The sequence below is a fragment of the Rhinolophus sinicus genome, chromosome 17 (assembly GCF_057876585.1).
Source record: "Rhinolophus sinicus isolate RSI-liver-muscle chromosome 17, RSI-T2T, whole genome shotgun sequence".
Taxonomy (NCBI): domain Eukaryota; kingdom Metazoa; phylum Chordata; class Mammalia; order Chiroptera; family Rhinolophidae; genus Rhinolophus; species Rhinolophus sinicus.
Window position 1 is genome coordinate 81,785,714 of NC_142517.1, and position 22,199 is coordinate 81,807,912.

General features: G+C 38.6%; 1 protein-coding gene across 1 annotated transcript in view; it reads left to right on the forward strand.

Annotated features, from left to right (window-relative positions):
- The window catches only part of GABRR3 (gamma-aminobutyric acid type A receptor subunit rho3), a 47,127-nt gene that overhangs the window by 10,567 nt on the left and 14,361 nt on the right, over positions 1–22,199 (forward strand). The window contains 5 exon segments of the mRNA XM_088794106.1: positions 6,733–6,800; positions 11,707–11,930; positions 15,701–15,783; positions 16,811–16,896; positions 16,898–16,952. Of these exon segments, the coding sequence (XP_088650232.1) occupies positions 6,733–6,800; positions 11,707–11,930; positions 15,701–15,783; positions 16,811–16,896; positions 16,898–16,952 (516 nt within the window).

Consider the following 22,199-nt stretch of genomic DNA (forward strand, 5'->3'; position numbering starts at 1 on the left):
ACACATTTCAGTTAAAATCTGTAAATTGGATTACATGATGATAGTCATAAAATCTTCTTGAATATTCTTATAAACTGGAACACCTGGCTAGCGTGGAAGTAGTATGCCAAATGCCTGGCTCCCTATGAAACAACTCTGCTGAGGTTTTTTCTTTTTATCACTTTTAACAACTAAAGTTGATCTAAATGTTGGCATGCCAGGCACTGTGCACTCGCTCATTCCACCCTCCCAGTGACCCTAGGATGCAGACACTGTCACTATCCCAAATATTCCAGTGTGGAAACTGGGGCTTAGAGAGGTTACACAGTAAGTGGAGAAACCAAGATGCAACGGCAGGTAAGGAGGGCAGAAGAAGTCGATATTAGAAGAACACATATGTGGGCAGAGTCCCAGAGAGCCTCACGTGGAAAGGTGCTGGCTCAGGTAGTAGATGGCCATCAGCCGTAACCAGTTAGCCATTGGCCACTGATATAACTGCCATGGCTGAGTTAGCAAGTGCGGGGTGCAGTTAGCAAGGGGTTGGTTGGTTGGCAGAGAAGCAGATGGCGGATCGCGCTCCATGTGAAGCCTGCTTCCTGTGTCTCCAACCCAGCCACCATCGAGAGTATAGTGGTAGGAACCCCCCATCCATGGCTCCATTGGTGTTCCTATTTGGCCTCGCCATATCCTGCATTCTTATGCGGGGAGCGGGACCAGAGACCCCGCATGACAGCATACATACTTGGAACAAAATCTCTCCTTCCATTAGATTGTGTAACATGTGTATAGTTGCATCACTGAGAGTATCAAATTTTCTAGACACACACAGGGTGTGGTGAAATCAACCGGTGAAACTTCACTCTCCACCTTAGTGTTAAATTCATCCTGACTCTTCGGTCATTGGTCTAAAGTCTCCCACTCCCACAATTCCTGAATTGAACTTTTCCAAATATTAGAGATGTGGATAGAAGAAAAGTGGATATGAGGGTGAAAAGGCAGGATCCTCCAGCAGTGGTGCGGGTTCAGCTTTTTTGATAAATAACTAATCCTTCAAGTACTTGGGCAGATTTGATCATCATTATATTGCGGTGCTGACCAAGGGAAGCGCAACACGCATGGAGATGCCCTAGAGAACGAATTTGTTAACAGGTAAAATTCAAAAGTATGCCAGGTCGTTGTTATGTTGAGCGTTGTTTGTTTGTTTGTTATTTTTTTATTTCCTGGAATCTACTGGGTTGCAATTCTAAGGGCTTGGCTTTGATTTTATTAGATTAATGACTCAGACTTTAGTGGGCATCACAATCACCTGGGGGGTTCTTAACACACAGGTTCCTGGGCCCCAATCCCAGAGATTTTAATTCACTAGGTCTGGGTGGGGCCAACAATCCGCATTTCTAACAAATTCCCAGGCGATGCTGCTGCCGGTGGTTTGAGAACCACATTTGATAACTACTGAATTAGATTATCAGCATCACATTAGATCTCGGTGAGTTTAAGTTTTTGTGTTGTTTTTTTTCCAGAGCATTTCTCACAGTGATTGAACCTAATTTAAGACCTTAGGAGCCTCAAAATTGTTCAAGTTTAAAGCTGTGTCAATTTTTTACTTCTAAAACTATTTCTTCATCTTTTTTCTTTAGATCACTACTCAGATGTATCATCCTTACCACAATTCTCCTAAAGATGCCTGACTTAACTACCATTCCCAATAGACCCGTTTCTTTCCTCCAACCAAATTTGCTCAAAGTTTGGATAATATACCCTACAACTGTCAAGCAGGTGTTCTGTACCGTGGTCTCTATGATTCTATAAAAGTTTCTGAAATCTTTCCCCTACCACCCTTTAGCTGGAGAAAATTGTATGTAGATGAACTTGCCAGGCTATGGGTCTTTGAGCCACTAGGGGGCGCCAGTCTCACAGGAATGTCTTGGAATTGGCCTCACCGGCGCGCTAGTTACAGACCGAAAAAGATGTATAGTCTAGTATGCGCTCTTGAACACCAATTCACAAAGCTGCCCTATTCCTGTCCGGTTAGGCTCCTCAATTAAATGAATTCCTATTCTAGAGGAAAGGGCTTTTATGGGTCTATTTTACACTGTTGAAAGACAGAAGGATTGAGACAAAAATGACGTCCTTGAATTTGGACCTTGAAACACTCTGGAAAGGCTTTGTCACTCAAAGTGGTTCACGGACCAGCAGGAGAATCACCTGGGAGTTAGTTAGAAATGCAGAAGTCTAGGCCCAACCCCAGGTTTTCTGAATCAAAATCTGCATGTAAATAAGATCCCCAGGTGATATGAATACACTTTACAATTTGAGAAAGGTTAAGTGCCCACCCTCTGCTTTTATCTTAAAACATTTATGCTTTCATTCCCCCTCCCTTTGTTACTCCCATCCCCCAGAAAAACATAAAATTGACCTTAAATTTCCAATTCTCTTGATGTATAAAAAATATGTGGTAATGTGTTGTTTTTTTTAAGTGAGAATGCTTTTTAAAAACAATTTTTCCCCTGAGGCTACTTTGTGGAGTTATTAAAAATGCAATTAAAATGTGCTATTTAATGGCAGGTGGCAAATCACTCCACGATTAAGAAATTTTTCTGACAATCATGGACTGGGGCTAAATGGTGTCCAAATGGCTTGTGTATTCAGGCAGAAAAATCCATAAATCCAGTCAGAAGTGTCAGTCTGGTACCTCTGTGAAATATAGTCCTTAAACTTCTCTTGTCTTGGTCAGAACAGCTTTTTATATCAGTGACCCATTTCTCTGTTCTCTCAAGCTGCCTTCTTGAGGCAATGAGACTGCAGGATAAAAAAAGACAAGCTTTAATTTATCTTCTCTTTCTTTATACTTGCCCATAACACAAACACACACACATACTCCTTTTCTCTTGAGCTAAATGTAACTTCAGCACTTCTCTTGCCTTAATGTGTTTTTCTAATTAGCTTTAACATTAAAACCAGCTGCTACTGCAGTGTTTTTTACTTTTATAAAGCATTAGAAGATTAATTGACTCATTATGTGGAAACAGGAGGATATAAATTTAGGGGAGCTTTTTGTTTAACTTGGGTTATAAATTGTGGCTCGTTTTCTTTATTTATGTTTTCCCTACCCTTTACATCTCCCATAACTAAGGGCTTTTTTTAGTCTTATAGACGGTGATTTCTTTGTTTCTTTAAAGTGAAGTCAGTCTAGCAACTAGACACTGGCTACTGAGTTAAAACGAAAGTTCAAGTTGTAAAGGCCACTGGTATAGTCTTTGCTTGTCAAGCAGGGAGGACTAGACTGGGAGCCAGAAGGACCTGGCTATATTCCTGCATTAACTAGCTTTAGATTTCAGACAAGTTCTCTAACCTCTCTGAGCGTGAGTTCCTTCATGTCAAATGGAGCTAACATTGGTTCTATCTAGCTAACTACCAAATGGCTGTAGTGATAACATAAGATAATATATTACAAACTATATTTTAAATGCACTATACAAATAAGATGTCTAACTTTCATTTAACTCTCCTTATCCCAGCGTGTATAGAAACCAGCTTGATGGTCTACCTTTATGTATATAAAAAGGATGATAAATGTGTGTGCTATGACCTAGTTAGTGATCCTGGGAAATCAACGCTGTAGTCATAATGGTTAATATTTATTTAATTTTTACTATATTTCAAATGCTTTATGTATAGAGTTAATAGTATTTATGAAATTGTTGTTATTCATGCATTGTAGGTTTTACTGATCCATTAGATGAGTGGTTGTCAAGATATTTGAATGGAGTCAGGCTAAGGACTTGACTTGCATTCTTTGTTTTAGTCTCATAGCAACCCTATTGCGTAGGTACCATATGCATATATTTATCTTCCCTGTTTTACTGCTCTTTTGTAAAACTGAAGAGTTAAAGGATTTTCAGAAGTTTGGCTTTTACTTGAGTTTATGTGGCTACAAATTCCACAATTTTTAATCTGTCTGCTTTATTGTCACCTTCTTTCTGGGACTCAACTCCTTATTTATAAAAAGAATGATCTTTGGATCTTTTATCCAGCTCCAAAATTCCATGATTCTGTATCTTGCTTTTACATGCCCCTCACGCTCCGGTCTGTCCTGAAGAATGTCAGAGCACAGTATGTATTCCCAGACACAGGAGTAAGGAGCACTGGACATGGAGCTCAAAGGATACAAAAATGAGGTCAGACGACATCCAAAGGCAAGCATTTTCCTTGCAAATGCAAGAGGTCATCCCCACAAGAACAGTGTAAATCAGAGCAAGGAAAGAAGAAATCTAAGATGGTTCCAGGAACCCATTCCTAATGGACAAGCCATGTTGTCATGCCTTAGGGTGTCAGGTAGGGTCTCAGCTCCCTCTCCCCACATAAGAACACAGGACACGGTGAGGCCAAAAAGGAACACCCACAGAGCCATAGATAGGGGAGTCATACCACTATATTCTCACTGGCGGCTGTGTTGGAGACACAGGAAGCAGGATCCACACAATCTGCAACCTGCCATGCTAATTGCAATCCTCGCTTGCTAGCTCAGCCTCCGTTTTCTTGCTAGCACCCATTTTCTGCTAGCGTAGCCATGGCAGTTATATTAGTGGCCAATGGCTCACTGGTCACAGCTGACGGCCAACTAGCCACAGCTGATGGCCATGCAATCACGGTTGATGGCCATTTACTACCTGAGTCAGCACCTTTCCACGTGAGGGCGAGAGCCTGGAAACTGCACTCCTGGCTCTGTCCCCACATATGGTTTTACCCAACTGTCAGACCATCCTTCAAACAATCCTGAGGGCCCAGTGCTTGTCCAGTGCTGGCACCAAGAATGTGTCTTTATATGATGGCTTTATAGGACTGTTATCAGGCTTGCAGAGGTAGTCATCAGCAACTAGGGTCTACTTCTAAGTCACGAGATCCTAAATCCAAGTTCTCAGATTTCTCAGACTTAGTCATAAAATAAATGCTCTGAGAAAGCACTGTATCATTTTTCAGTGAGCAATGGACTGATTATCTAAATGTTTGGAGTGTAGGATTGAGAATAGTGGCTTGCATTCCTAGGGGCAGGTTCACATTTTTTTTGCTGAATTGCAGTAGCGCCAATTAAGTTTACTAACTGTGTATTATTTCTAGTCTTCAAATGACTCTCCAAGGTGAGTGCTACTACTCAAATTTTATAGGTGTGGAGACTAAGTTTAGAGGTGTCACTTGCCCTAGATCACATATAAGTGGTGGAGCTGGGTTCACACTCTAGTCTGTGATTCTCATGCAAGAATTTTATTCAGGATATTCTGCTACATCTCCAAGACTTCTCCAAACCTTTCATTCACTCGGAGTAATGGAATTAATGGGAGGATTTACTCATACTGAAAGGCTGGGGAGAACCATGGATGAGATCTTTCCATGAATTTTTATTTTGATATCTCTACTACTAAAGGAAAAAGGCGAACAAATGAAAAGCATCAGCGCTGAACCCTTTAAAGCAGGGGTGTCCAAACTTTTTGCCACGTTTTTTACCAAGGGCCATATGCAGTAAAATACACAAACAGCTGGGCCACTCACTCGAGGTGAAGTACATATTGCCTCACCTGGTTTACTTACGTAAACTAAATATATTTTTGGAATTTGCCGCGGGCCTATTAACAATGGATTGCGGGCCGCAGTTTTGACACCCCTGCTTTAAAGTAATAATACTGAGTTGTTCCCAAGTTAATGCTTAATCATAATTATCATTAAACAATATTATTTATAAAATTGTCATCATTGACATTGTAGAAACTAATTGACCCAATATGGAAGGAAGTAGTTAGTGGTTGAGATGCAAGTAAGGTATTCCTGAATTCTGAAGTAGAAATATATTCAAGTGACAGGCCCAGTGCCTGGCCACCTGGTACCCTTGTAAGTAAGGAATGATATTGAGCGTATAGGGTTATGGAAGAGAAAAGGGAATCTGTGTTGAGAAAATAAAGGTAATATCAGCCAATTAATGAAGGGAGTCGTAACAAGGAAATGTCTTGGTCTCAGTCTGGACTTGACTCTCTTGTGTCATCATTCAGGTTCTCTGGGCCCATGAATCTGATGCTGTGAGACCCAACTGCAAACGCATCTCAGCAGTTCTCTGTTTGAGGTTCCTCCAGTTCTGACTTTCAGTATATTGTCATCAAGTGCATTTCTAAGGAAGTTTGCTTCATCCCAAATGAGGTTGTGGTTACTGATGACCTGAAGAGGGATATTTCAGAATGTGTGACATCCCTGTGTAGTGCTGTACCTTTAGCCTGCCAAGCATTTCCCAAGTGAAAGAGGCTGATTTTTTATCAGGAAAGTACAGGCTGCCACATTTTCCAGTCATGAACTCCATGATGATTTCACTCCCTGACTATAAAATGTGACCATTTACCATAGAGAATACAGAATTCTTCAAAATGTTGCTCCTTTTTGAATCATGACTAGTGATAAGAAAGAAAAAAGAAAGAAAGGAAGGAAGGAAGGAAGAAAGGAAACGTTGCTCTGTACTATAAGTTATACCATAAGAAGGAAAATACTGAATTATTCTCAAGCAAATTTGTAATGATTATTGAAACACTTGTTCATACATGTGTCTTTATTATTATAGTTGAATGTATAATAATATATCAACAGATAATGGAGAAATGTGTTGTTAAAAAAAAACTTGAAAAGTAATTTACAACATTGATTTCTCTCCGCTTTAAATGTCTGCAAAATAATTTTAATGATTCCTTAGTATATTACCCATTCTTCTTTCTGAAGGGTCTCCAGTGCCAGTGGGTATAGATGTCCAGATTGAAAGCATCGACAGCATTTCAGAAATTAACACGGTAAGGTTCCCCATGAGATATCGGTCTTATTTCTGAAAAGATGGAAACTCAATAGTGTCAGGATCATGGGTATTTTAACAAATCATTTTAATTATTATGCTGTTTATCTTTCCTATTTTGCTTAGTAGAACTGTGGTTGCTTTACTCTCATCTATCCACTTCTTTCTGCCCTTGATTACAATTCTCATTCCTTTCCTACTCTTCTCTTTTCCTCCTAATGGCTTTACAGTGGCAGAGCACTGTAGGACCTCATGATATATTTACGTATGTAATATGAGCCAGGAATAATTGTACAAGAAGAAAGGATGATCATAAAATATGTGAATTTTGAAATCACAACCATGAGTCCTTACCATAAAATGATAGACAGTTGAACCACGCTTGGTGGACTGCATCCAAATGTTTCAATTACTATTAACACTGCTTATCTGTAGATAAACAATAGCAGACAATAAAGGATTTTTAAAAATTTATAGGAACTGAAATTCTAAATTAAGAAAATATGGTCCATTCCTAATATTTTCCAGAAATCTAGGAGAGACTGCCATTATTTTAGTTTGCAATGGAATATCTGTAGTTTTGTGGAATATTATTTATGAACCACTGCCCCTAAAACATTAAGCTCATCAATTAGCCTTCTTTTTAGCCTTTTTCCTGTCTTCTTTGCTGTTTTGTATGTCTTGCTTTTGTTGTTTCTTCTTTGCCCTCCCCTTAATCTGGTTTGACCATTTTTGCTATTTTTATGTTTTACTATCCCCTGCCACAATTTTTCTATTTTAAATTCTCTATTCCCACTTTAGAACTACCTTCATTGTCTACCAGAAGCTATATTTTATTTAAGTACTTTAAAGGTTTTTCAGGATTTCACTTTAAGAAATAATAGTCAATATGAAGTCAGACAATTAAGTTCGCGAACTCATCCTAGAAAAAGTGCTACATACCTCATTGCTGAATATCACTATGGTCACCTTCGAAGTACCACACCAGTGCTTAGTCCACCCTTCAAAGCAATTTTGGAACTCCTTTTCTGGAATGGCCAATCATTATATTACCCTTGATGTCCTGAATGTCATCAAAATGTCTTCCTTTCAATATTTCCTTTATCTTTAGGTAAAGAAAGAAGTCACTGGGGCCACATCAGGTGAGTAGGGAGAGTGTTCCAATACAGTTACTTGTTTACTGGCTAAAAACTCCCTCGCAGACAGTGTCGTGTAAGCTGGTGCATTGTTGTGATGCAAGAGCCATGAATTGTTGGCGCAAAGCTCAGGTTGTCTAACTTTTTCATGCAGCCTTTTCAGCATTTTCAAATAGTAAACTTGGTCTACTATTTGTCCAGTTGGTACAAATTCATAATGAATATTCCCTGTGATATAAAAAAAAAAGTTAGTAATATCTTTGCAACAAGTTCACAAACTTAATTGTCAGACCTCAGACCATGCCTAACGTATATACAGGCACATACATTATGTGTTTTCAGATATATTTCCTTTTTACCTATTACTATGCTGTTAATTTGTTAATGCCTCAGAGCTTCGTATAGCTCATGTAAGTATATTTTTCTACGCCAAATAGAGTGCTTTTATAGTTTCAAGTTTTCAATGTCCATTTCTTGTTCTTACCTAATTGATATGTATCTTTACATATGAATCATTCTTTCCATATAATTGTGTTCTTTTCAATTACGCTGTCTTTTCCATCATTTCCTATAGTTGCATTTTTGCTTCCTGTCCACACTACATGAGGTACAACTGTAAATGACAAGGGCCCTAACAGGTACTCACGGGTCAGATGCAGTGTTGAATATGTTTGGTTTGGGTTTCAATTTTGGATTTGGTTTGAATTTTAGGTTTGTTCCCACCTTCCCCAAAAGCATTGAACAATTTAATTGTGAATGCCTTTAGAGGGGGCTGTGCCCTCCAGTTTGCTCTGGGACCCATGCCTGGCTTTTCTTTCAGATTCATTCTGCACTGTTCATTGATGTTGCCCACCTGGTCCTGCAGTCATTGGAGGCTGCAAATATTAGTCAAATACTTATTGTCCTTCATTTTCTACTTTAAGTATGGAAGGTTGTTGTTGGGTTTTTTTTGTTTTTTTTTGGTGGGGGGGTCGGGGCAATGTTAAAAATAAAACCAGGACATACCTCTTCCATGAATAGGGAGGATTTAAATTATTTTCATTTCAAACCCCATTTTCCATCTGGAAAGATTTAGTTTGTTGTTTATCCAATCTTGTCATTTCATGTACAGTGTGATGTAAATTAAGCCTTGCATGTCATTCCCTTTTATGGAATCTTTTACATGTGTATTGTGAAATTTCCAAAAGTTGCTTTGGGATACTTTTTGGAATAAAACTATTTTTGATATATCAACTGTAGCTTATACAGTGTTTTTCATGGACTTAAGTTTTAAAATTTAGATTCCATATATCATTTTTGTACTGTGCAAATACCACAATTAAAGATAAAAATGTAAAAAAAGAAAAAGAGAGAAAGAGAACAAAGTAGGGATCTCTTAAGGATGCGGGACCTAGAAATTATATATTATTTACATTGTAAGGTCAAAGACTCTTTTCATATGTATTTTAATTAATATTTTTATTTATAATTCCTCCAACTGGTTCTTGCCATCCAATGCTACTGTGTTTTCCTGAAAATAAGACCTACCCCGAAAATAAGCCCGGTGAAAATTGTCAGGCAGACGGATACTTTTAGTACATTATGACGATGTTCCAGAAGATGACATGACTGTATCTGAATAAAGTAGATTGTTGTACATGAAAAAATAAGACATCCCCTGAAAATACTCCCTAATGCATCTTTTGGAGCAAAAATTAATGTAAGACCCGGTCTTATTTTTTGGGAAATATGGTATAAGACCGGTCTTATTTTCGGGGAAACACAGTAATTGAATGAAAAATCACAGGACACATTAAAAATTCCAGATAGGTCTAAACAAAATCTTCTATGACCCATTATATCTTGTTTCAGTCTTTAGCTAATGTTCTTCTAGTCCTTATCATTACCTAATTTAATATTTATTTCAGTTCAATATCAAGCTTCAAATGAAACTTCTTTCATTTTAACCACCCTACTCCTAAAGGGAATAGCAACAACAGTACTCATATTCAAAAATGCCTTTTTTAGACGTTTTGGTTCCTCCCTGCCAAAAAAACTTTTACTGGCATTTCCTTGAGACTCTTGTGCTCTAGGAAATGCTCTCATTTCCCCTTTCTGGCATAATCTAAGTCATCCTTGAATGACTTAGATCCAGTCTGCATAGAAATTCATATTGTCTCCATCCTACTGACCCCAGAATTGAACCTCGTCCTTCTCCCCTGAATGAGGTCAGCTTTGGTACTCCACATCAGTTAAAACTGGACTGGGTTCTCCATGCCCAACTACAGAAGGCTTTTTAATTCACAGTGACCCTGGTGTTGGCCTCTTTTGCTTGTCATTTATCATCTTGCCATGCTCTTTTATCTCACCCCAAATTCACTTTCAACCCCTTTAAATTTTGTCCCACTCCCCTCCCAACATGCTGTTCAGCCTGCTTCTCATTGTAGTTCCAGCCAGTGTTGACGATGACGTATCACTGACACACACCACTGCTTGCCATTGGACTTCACAGGCTCAGTGTTTGCCCAGTGACCTCAGATCAAGTTGAGCATCTGATTCTAAATGTGTTTATTAAAGCAATCCATGCAGTAACCCACACAATTCCCTGTAGAGTAGTGATATGGTAGTGAATGAATCATTCCATTCATTCACCCTCATCCTAATCCAAAATTACACGTGGCTGATACTCCCAGATTAAGCCAGAGAAATAGTACAATGTATCTCTATTCTGAACCTAAAAAGAGCCAACCAGCTGGTAATTAGTTGGCAACTTATTTGTAGCTTAGTGAGACTTGTCCTTTGCTTGCATAATAAATGTCAAAGTTCTATTATGTGTGTTAATTCAAGAAAAGTTTGAGTATTGTTGGGAAATAAATAATAGCAAGAAGTAAACAGTTGTGAAAAGTGAAACAAATTGTCATTGTTCACACCTAATGACTTGGATGAAGCTGGGAGAGTTTCTGTTCAAACAAAATATTAAATGTAGCATCTGAGAGCCAAACAAATTCAAATTATTGACTAACCAATTTTTTTTTTTCTGCTAACATGATGTTAACATAGCTTTTCCCCTAATCCTTACCTCCTTATGACTGGGACACACATTAACAATTGGAGTCCCTAAGCCATAGTGAATCAGAATCTCTGGGAACTGGCTGCTGGGAAATGTGTCATTTAAAAAAATTCACAGGTGATTCTTTTATACTCCTGAATTTGAGAACCACCCACTCGTGGTACCTTCTGTCTCTCAAGCTGAGGAATATCATTGCCTCTGTCCCAGCACCTCTGACCATTTTCTATCCACTAACAGCTCTAATAAATGCTGTATCCAGGTTTTTGTGGGACTATGGTTTATTCAACTTAGAAGGGGGAGTGGTCTTTAACAAAAATAACAAAATTTATGGATATAAAATCAGTTATAAAGTGAATCTTCATTCACAATGAGAAAAGAAATTGAAATAAAATAATAGAGTATGGAGTTTCAGGTCCCTTTCTTCTGAGATCTCTTTAGGTGGTTTACCAGAGCGCTTACGAGTATGTAGAGATATCTCCTGGTTATAACTGGCTTTTCTTCCCCAACTTGGATGCTCTATAATTCCCTGAAACTCTCAAGATTCACTGGAGTCCAGGTGAGGGAGAGGCTCTACAACTGCAGCTCACTAACTTCATCCTAAATATACCTGAAAAGACAATATAAGCCACTTATTTACAGGTTATTAACAGCCATGGGCAATGAATCCAGGACTCATCGTGTTGAGTAGTCATCCTGACTTGTCTCTTTTTCTCTTCACCTAGGGCTTTACAATGACTTTTTATCTCAGGCATTTTTGGAAAGATGAAAGGCTCTCTTTTCCTAGCACAACAAAGAAAAGCATGACCTTTGATCATAGATTGATTAGAAAGATTTGGGTACCTGATATCTTTTTTGTGCATTCTAAAAGATCCTTCACCCATGATATGACCGTGCAGAATATCATGCTGCGTGTACAGCCTGATGGAAATGTCCTCTTCAGTCTCAGGTGAGGAGAGCTATCTGCTGCCTTTGGTTTCCTGTACCATGGTCGTCTACACCAAAGCTGGTCTCACTTCAGCTGTGTGTTTAGTGATGCTGGAGATTGGGACACAAGCAAAAGATGTGATTTTTTTCTAGTTCTAACTTCCAGATTTTAAAGAATTGTTTCCTAGTCTAACAATAACCACTCTGGGCATATGTTGGAAAATGATAGGAAGTAAGGTTGGACAAATAGAGTGGAGCTGAATTATGGAAATCCTGAAAAGTCTGGCACACAGTTTTATAGGTATGCAAAACTGCTTTTCCTCCTCACCAACTGTACCCCACCTCTGCCCCCTACCAAGCAGTCTTAGAATGTTGGATAAAGCTAAATAATTTTCTTAACTATCTCCTTCATTTTTCATGGGAAAGTAGTCATCATACAAGTTCCTGCTCATTTCCTCACTTCCTTTTTCATGTTTTTTTGTTTCAAACACTAGTGCTGACACTGTTTTAACAACCCTCCATTTTTAATGTACCATATGTCATTTTAGCCTAATGAGTCCTGTGCATATTGAGTAGCTTATCACAGGTAATTCTAAAAATATTTGATAAGCCTAAGCAATTTAACTTTTTTCATGTCTTAGAAATCCCAGGAAGATACCGAAGCAAGCTGAAAAAAATGCCTCCTCCAAAAATACCCGTGTCCTAACCCCTGGAACCTCTCGAGGTTACCCGATATGGCAGAAAAACGATCTTTGCAGACGTGATTAAGTTACGAATCTTGAGATGGAGAAATGATACTGGATTATCTGGTTGGGACTTAAATGCAATAGTAAGTATCCTTGTAAGAAAAAGACAAAGGAAGATTTCACACACGGAAGAGTAAAAGGCAATGTGACCATTAAGACAGAGATTGGAGGAATGCAGCCAACAGCCCAGGAATGCTGACAGCTGCCAGAAGCTGTAAGAGGCAAGGAATGAATATTCCCCCTAGAGCCTCTGGAGGGAGCAGGCCCTTTCTGACACCTTGATTTCAGTCCAGTGATGCTAATTTCAGACTTCTGGCCTCCAGAACTGTGAGACAACAAGTTTCTGTTGTTTTAAGCCACCACGTTTGTGGTAATTTGTTAGAATGGCCATAGGAAAATAATACAAATTCTTTTTGCTCCTTAAAAACATCTTGCTCACTTTAGTACAAAGGTGTTATTGCTAGACATTTCATAACGGCTGTCAATGTTTTTAAAAATGGAATTAAAGAAACTGTTACTTTTAGTAGGACTTTTAAGTCAGGAGTGACATAGGACTCTAAAGTGCCAGAATCAAGCTTCACTACCGTGTTTCCCTGAAAATATTACCTAGCTGGACAATCAGCTCTAATACGTCTTTTGGACCAAAAATTAGTATTTTACTATAAAATAAGACCGGGTCTTATATAATATAATAATATGATATAATGTGAGATAATTGATATAATTAATATAATATGATATAATATAATAAGACCAGATCTTATATTAATTTTTGCTCCAAAAGATGCATTAGAGCTGATTTTCCATCTAGGTCTTATTTTCAGGGAAACACGGTAGCAATCAGAAGCAGAATGGCAGCAAGTGGCCAAGAACAAACTGTTTTAACTTAATTATTTTGGTGAAGGGATATCCATTAAAGAATTAACTCATTCAATTTTCCATAGCATGCACATTCCAAAGAAAGACTGAGCCCTTGCCTAGCTCCTGGAAGGTAACTGCCATGGCCTTGGAATATCCTGTCAGATAAGAGTGTCTTTGTGGCCTTGGGCCACACCAGATTGTCAATATGATTTATGATGGGGCCTTGAGCCGCACAGTGGCATGTGATGCTACTTCTGGATCTGAAGCTAGAGATTAAAGTCAGATTACGTGACCAATCCTTAATCAGTTCTTTGGACCCACAGCTCAGTGGCTTTGCTGGTTGGCAATATTCCATGCATGTTGTCACACATCATTGCTAGAATTAAGCACTGTCCATGTAACTCTACTAGAACAGGACAAGTGGAAACTTATTCCTGGTCTACCTTGGACCCTGCCCTGTGTACCTTTTCCATTGCTAATTTTAATCTGTATCCTTTTATTGCAATAAAATTTAACTGTTAATATAACAGTTTGGATGAGTTCTGTGAGTCCTTCTAGCTAATCATTGAATTTGAGAGTGGTTTTGGGGAATCCCTGAACACAGGAGAACACAAAATAGTTGTCTGCACAGCTATTCCAGCTGAGAGCCAAGCCAGTCCAAACCCAGAGCCATGTCACATGGTTCCAGGCTTGGTTCTGGTACCAAACTGTACTCAGCCTCCTCTGAACTGTCTCTTAACCTAGACCCTAACATTGAGCTTCTGTGATTGTCTCTGAAAAATCCGTTTAGCCAGATCTCCCATCCTCAGTATCTGATCAGGTTCTTCATCTTCCATCATCCCCCAGATGATGTCTGATCACCCTGACCTGCCTTCAGCAAGAATCCTGTTAGGTCCATTTAGCTAGAACCTCCCCTTATCCCTGATGTTTCCTCTGAATAATTTTCTATCCACTGACCCCCATGCTGCTCCTTGACTATAAATTCCCACTTTTCCTTGTTATATTTGGAGTTGAGCCCAATTGCTATCCCTTATTTAAAAAACCCATCATAGTAGTCGTCTTCAAAAAAGTCTTCCTTACTGCTCTTTGACAAGTACCCAGCTGACCTCCTTGGTTGTTCATTTATTCACATGTACTATGAAGGAGATAGACTCAAAGACTTCAGAGGTCCCTTCACACTTTAAAGTACTAGGAATGTGCCAAAGTGAGTAGGTTTTGCGACCCAAAGTCATCCAGACACCTCCCTGGCATGGCATTTTGCTCCATGACTATTGACAGTAGAATTCAACCTACGGAAGATAAAATAGTTCTACTTCTCTGATTAACTTGGGGCCACCATGGGTAGCGGCAGCTGTTGCCTGTGTTTTTTGCAGACTTGCTCGGGGGCCTTTTATGGACCTCAGGTCTGCGATTGTGGGTACCAGAGTTTCTACTTTGAGGTACAGCAGCCTCAGGAAAATCTAGAAGGATATAAAAGTTTGAAAAAACAATCCTCATCAGTATGCAAGCCTTTCAACTTAATAGTACTTGAATTATGTATTGTGCACATAAATCTATAACTTAAAATGCTCTGGGCTTTTTCTTCACTCCTGGAAAGAGAATTTCAAGTAAACTTGCTTTGTGAGAGAAACCTTTACCCATAGATTTTTTATTATCACCATCCGAGCCCTTTATTACTAGAAACTATTTTAGTTTGGATCTTCCAAAAGCAGAACATATTTAAATCTATTTAAAAGTATTCTTACTTTGAAGTGTGTTTTTCTGAAGACTTCAGAGCCAGAAAATACCGGGAGTGACAAAATAATGTACACATATGACTTGTAGTCATCTTTTGTTATCGGTGCATATTGAGTATTACAATTTTAGTACAGTTTTTTCCTTTCTTAAAATGTGTATACATTTTTTGGCACCCTCTGTATCAAGGGAGCTGACCAGAAAATGGTGAGATCAAAAGCAATTATTAGGGCAGGAATCCACTCAATAACTCTGTGTTTTAAGCAAATCACCCACCTTCCTGGGTCTGCTTCCTTATACATTATTTGGACAGAAGATGGCAATGCCTGTTTTGCATTATTCTTGAAAGGCACACAAAACAAGCAAACAGTAAAAGAGCTGTGCTATTGCATGCTTATTTGGCCATATGGTTAAGTGATCTGCAGTTTTCTTTTTCTTGTCCTTTTTATAGGATAACTGTTTCAGCCATGTGCTTTATAGATTTCAGCAGGTTTCCTCTTGACACTCAAAATTGTTCCCTTGAACTGGAAAGCTGTAAGTCCTACTTCCTGATGGAGTATATACACGTGATCTGAATATACCATCACAAACTTGCATGTAAATAACCATGTGTTTGTTTAACAAGGATTTTAAAACGTTGGTATAAGTTAAATATATGTATCCAAAACATGTAGCTTTGTTTTGTTTTGTTTTTTGTTTGTTTGTTTGTTTGTTTGTTTTGCTAAGGATGATGGCAAATTGTCTCTCAAATGAGAAGATTCAGGGGGAAAAATGCTTTGATAATTACATATTTGCAGTTTCCACAATGGCTATAAAGGAACAGCTCCCTATAAAGGTATATTCTTGCTAATGTTATTAATGTAGAGTGACACAGACTTTCCAAAATTTGGGTAGGTCTAGAATTCATGTTTCCATATGAGTCACAATCTTCCATTAAGTGTACTTGGTTTCCCCAGAAAAGCCCAGCTCTAGACCTAGACCCCTAATGAAAGCTCTGTCAAAGGGCATCTGAGCCAGCTCCTTGTCAATCACTTTGACTCATCAGCTATTCTTGACAAGAAATCTTAAAAGCGAAATGCAATTTTTCATAATGAGGCTAAAATGTGGGGAATCTCAATGGATGTTTGCTACAGGCATGCTCCTCCCCAAATTTCATCAGTAACATTCTATAACACTATTTGATTTTAGAAGAAAATTGTACGATCTCAGCTCATTTTGGAATTTCATCCACGAGATCTACAAAACCAAAGGGGCCTAAAGACCTGGGGTCAGGCTTGTGACATCACTCCACACTCACAGATATGGGAGCAGCTATTTGGGGAGTTTTAACTCATCATGTGAGCACAAGAAAAGCCTCCACACTATGCCAATCATCAGAGTCTAATTTTTGGAGACTTTTTTGTGTGTGTGGTAGGTATGAGTATTGGCAAATATTTTTTAGCACCTAATATGTACATGTCATTGCATCAGGTACTGGGGATACAGAGATGTATAAAACATGATTATAGACTTCATGGAGCTCACAAGAGCTTATTCTAAGAATATTATTTTCTTGTTTTAGATGCCTACAATGAAGAGGATCTCATGCTGTACTGGAAACATGGGAGCAAGTCCTTAAATACCGATCAGCATATTTCCCTTTCTCAAGTTCTCCATTGAGGAGTTCAGTGCATCCAGTGGATTTATCTTCTATAGCAGCACAGGTAAACTATTTTATGTGGACAAGTCATAAGCATTTATTGCTCGTCTGCTGTTTGCAAAGCAACATGTGAAGAGATCTGAATCCCAACAAGGGTCACATTTGGCCAATAACATCATCCTTCTTTTACAGGCAGCCACCTCCACCTTTCCATTACACCATTTCTTTCCTCGTGTAGCTGCTTTTAACTAGATGCCTTGCTTCCACTCTTGGTCCCTGCAGACTACTCTAAATACAGCAGACAGAGTGATATTTTGACAACATAAAGATCACAATTCTCTTCTGTTCAAAAACCTCCAATGTTTTTCCATCACACATAACAAAATTCAGGCTTCTCAACCTGACCCACAAGGCCCTCCTTCATCTATTTCTGACTTCACCCACTACCCCTGACCCTCCACAACATTCTGCTCTCCCCATACTGACCTCCTTGCTTGTTTTTCAACACACCCATCCCATTCCATCTGCAGGGCTTCTGCTCTGGCCATTTCCTCCCTCTGCCCGGAGTGCTTTTCTCCCAATCTTCTCATGACCAGCTCCCTCATTTCACTCAGGGCTTTGTTCAAATACCATCTCCTCAAAGAGTGTTTTCCTAACCATCCCATCCAAAACAGGCCTCTTTCCATACCATTCCTTTTCTGCATTTGTCTTCACAGCTCTTTCCACTACCTGAAATACATGTTTATTTACCTCTTTATTGTCTGAGTGCCAAACTAGAAAAAAGGTGAGGAATCTGTCTGCCTTGTTCACCATTTCTTCTCCAGCCCCTGGAATGTGTCTGGCACATGACCAGTGCTCAAAAAATATTAGCTGAATGAATGAATCAATCATGTATATCATTGCCCCAAACAGAAAATCTATTTGAAATTGGGCCTCTTTACTATAACAGACATATTTTTGGTTTGGCAGCATTTATCTAAGGTACTCTTTTAAATTATTTTTGATGCCTGTTAACTCAATTTAGAAGTAACCTCTTCTTCTCTGATTATTAGAATTCTGGGTGATTTCAGGCAGACCCCTATAAGTTACCATTTTAGATTCTTTAAGTCACTCTCAAGCCAGAAAGTGTGTCAACAGTTGCCCCTAGGGTTCAGAGCTGCCCTGGCTAGAATCCTCATACCCTTTCTGCTTTGATAGTGGTGACTTTTCTCCCCAAAGGTGCTCTACTCTGTCCTTAGTCCTGGGAGAGGAGTATTGAGTTGTTATCTAAAAGCCTGCATCATTAAGAGAGACACCAAAATTTATATCAGAGAAGCTAAAGGACTTTTAGAACCAACAGCCATTCAGTTACTTAGATCCTGAATAAATGCTCTATTTCGCTTCATTATTCATCTACATTGCTTGAGATTCAGCAGATGATGCCAACAATTATAATAATGCTTATTTGCTTTACTGGTTTCATAAGTTACCAAGTTATATGTTTTGCACATTTGTATATCCATGGCACATGGTAGATGCTCAATGGCTATTGTTGAATGAATGAATAAATGATAGATTATTTGGAAAAAAAATTAGAAAAGTTTAAAGAAAAAGCCTTTGTAATTCCACCTCATAAAGATAACTATGTTATTATTTTGAAATATTTTCTGCTCTTCCTCTTTCTCCTTGATTTCTTTCTTTGTCTTCTCAATCTAAATGAATATGCATATGTTTTTAATCAGGATTTTTAAAGCTTAGTCCTAAATTATTTCAGTGTTTAAACAAAAGAATGCATGCAATGAACAATGATACATATTAAAGTACAATTTATAGCTTTTTCCATTTTATTTTTGTTATGACAAAATAACTTCAGCACCTGATAAATTGTGAATAGGACTTTGCAATGTGTTTGATGTTATTAAAATGTGATCTGTATGAAGCATAGAAATCCAAGAGAATTCTTTCCTGTACATAATATATACAACATATATAATAATAATGGCAATAACATTTCTTCAGATTTTGAAACATAAGTATCCATTAATACATATCCACTATCTTCTTCAAAAGAAGAGGTTAAACTTCACTTCCAAATTCTCACTTCACCAATAAGCCATTACGTTGGCTCTGCTGTCTCTTTAGGTATACTTGTCAGACTTTTGGAGCCCCACCAAGAAGGACCAACACTAGTTGATTTATTATCTTCTTCTGGTCATGTTTTAGAGTCTGACTAAAGAAAGACAAAATATTTGCATTGAAAAATACACTGCACAGAAAGAAGATTTTAAGTGTTTTTAAATGCTCTAGAAATTCTTAACATTCCAGTATACTTACATTTTTAAGAAATAGCATTTTGTTTTTTTTAAATGAAAACAAAAGAATTAGATTCAAATATATGTGGTTTGTGTAGCATTAATAGTTATACAAAATAAATTGAATTTTTAAAAAACCAAGTTATAGGAAAATATTCATTATTTTAAAAAGAATTTATACATATACAAATACATATATATTTTAATGTATATAAAGATGAACAATAGATGCCTCTGAGAAGTGGGTATACATTGAAGAAATTATCAATTTTATTTCAACACTTTTATATTTTTAAATTCATTATAATATACACATTTTTAAATGAGAAAGATTAAAATGGGCTCTAAGATTATGAAAAAATATAAGAGTTAATCATTTTGGAAGTTGTATGCAAATATCAATTTAATAATTATTTCTTAGGTTTCAGAAGGCTCAACATTTAGAAATTTATTTTAGTTCACAAGTATGTGATAGTTCTGCCACACATTATTCATGAATTATTAAATGTAGTCTCCTGAGAGCTAAACTCAATTGTTTTTCTCAAATTAGTATTAAACATATTAGCTTCATCAAAATTTTTTCTTATGTTTTATATTCATTCCTATCATGACAACAACCACCATCAACACCATTTCCAAATCAGCTCTACAGACAATAAAAACTATGCTTCTGACTCTGGTTACAAGAGTATAGTTATATACTTTACCTTGAACAACACGGTATAGAGATACTTCACCCATGCAGTCAAAATCTGCATAAAGACCCCCCAAAACTTAATTACTAAAAGCCTACTGTTGACCAGAAGCCTTACTGATAACATAAAAAATTGATTAATGCATATTTTGTACATTATATGTATTATATACTGTTTTCTTAAAACAAAATAAGCTAGAGAAAGGAAAATGTTAAGAAAATCATAAACAGGATTACTGGAAAAGATGTCAGAGTAGGTAAATGCTCTGCTCACTTCCTCCCATGACCACATCAAAATTACAACTAAGATACAGAACAACCATCATTGAAAAACACCTGAAGTCTAGCTGAGCCAAAATCCTGCAATTAAGAACACACAGAAGAAGCCACCTCGAGACTGGCAGGAGGGGCAGAGACGTGGAACAGGATGGTCCCACACCTGTGTGTGACCATTAAAACCCAGGAGAGATATCTCAGCTGTGGAGGTACCTCCACTTCCCAGAGAAGTGAGGGGTCTCAGTCCACACCAGGCTCCCAGCCCAGAGTTCCATGCATGGAAAAGAAGTCTCCATAACTTCTGCTGTGAAAACCAGTGGAAATTGTGGCTGAGTGAGACAGAGTTTTGCTGAAATCCCAGGTGTTTCTCTTAAAGGGCCCACACACTGATTTACTCACTGATGGACTCACTCACTCTGAGCTCCAGTGCTGGGACAGCAGCTCAAAAGAAGCCAGGGACATACAGGGGAAAACTGAGTTGTCTGGCTTCAGAGTAAGGGCTAGAGGGGCAGCTTTCTCAGATAGAAGTGCTGGCAGAATCCACTGTTTCTTTGTTGAGCCCCACCCTTCCCAGTGTGCTGACACAGGCGGCTGCCATATCTGAGTCTCCAGCAACCTGGCCAACACTACTTGCCCCACCCTGGTGATTCCCTGAGACCTCACCTCACCCAACTTTTGGGCATACCCAAGCCACTTTCACTGGCTTTTCCATAAAAACAGCCTGTTTTAGCTCATGCTACAGACTTTCCTAAAATCTCTCGAAGGTTCACAACCTCAAACAAGTAGTATCTGACCTTGGCATGCCACACATCTCTTGCAGAGCAGCTCCAAGCTCAGCACTAGTGGCAGCTGCTCTTGGTTTAATGCTTGGCATCTCAAAGAACCTCCAAGCCCAGTGCAGGTGGTAACCACCTGTGGATTGCTTTGTGGCTTATGCCAAGTGGTCCTGGGCAGGGCACAGGCTGCAGATAAACTTGGCCTGCTATGGGAACTTTACCAGGAGGCCCCAAGGCCAACACACCCAGTGCCCAGCTTTGGACCTGGCCAGAATATCACCTGGCTGCTTCCACAGATGACACACCCAAAGAGCCAACTGGATAGACACCAGAGCCCTGCTAAAGTGACTCCTACTCTGTAGGGTCAACCTCTGCACAATGGCTACTCCACTGTAGTCACAGCCAGTCCTCATAACCAATCAGCTTGAGGGTCAACCCTTCCCAGTGATGTGGAAACAGAAACCAAGGCTCCACTATAATAGGAGGGCACATACAATCCATACACAGACACACCTGAAGCACCTGGTTCTAGTGACCAGGGAGACTGCACCACTGGGTCCCACAGTACACCCATTACATAAAGCCACTCTACTAAGACCAGCAGACATAGCAGCCCTACCTAACACATAAAAGCAAACACAGGGAGGCAGCCAAAATGGTGAGGCAAAGAAACATGTCACAAATGAAAGAATAGACTAAAGATCCAGAAAAAAAAGAACTAAACAAATGGAGATAAGCAACCTACTAGATGCAGAGTTCAAAACACTAGTTATAAGGATGCTCAATGATCTCAGTGAGAACTTCAACAGAGAGATATGAAATATAAAAATGGAGATAGAAACAATAAAAAAAGAACAGTCAGAAATGAAGAATATAATAACTGAAATGAAATCAACAGTACATTAGATGAAGCACAGGATCAAATCAGTGATTTAGATGACAAAGTAGCAGAAAATACCCAATCATAAAAGCAAAAAGCAAAATGAATCCAAAAACCGTAGGATAATTTAAGGGGACTCTGGGACAACAACAAGCATAACAACATTCACATCATAGGATAGGAGTTCCAGAAGGAGGAGAGAGAGAGCAAGGAATTGAAAACCTATTTGAAGAAATAATGACAGAAAACCTCCCTAACCTGGTGAAAGAAATAGACATACAAGCCCAGGAAGCGAAGAGAGTTCCAAACAAGATGAACCCAAAGAGGCCCACACCAAGACACATTATAATTAAAATGCCAAAGGTTAAAGACAAAGAATCTTAAAAGCAGCAAA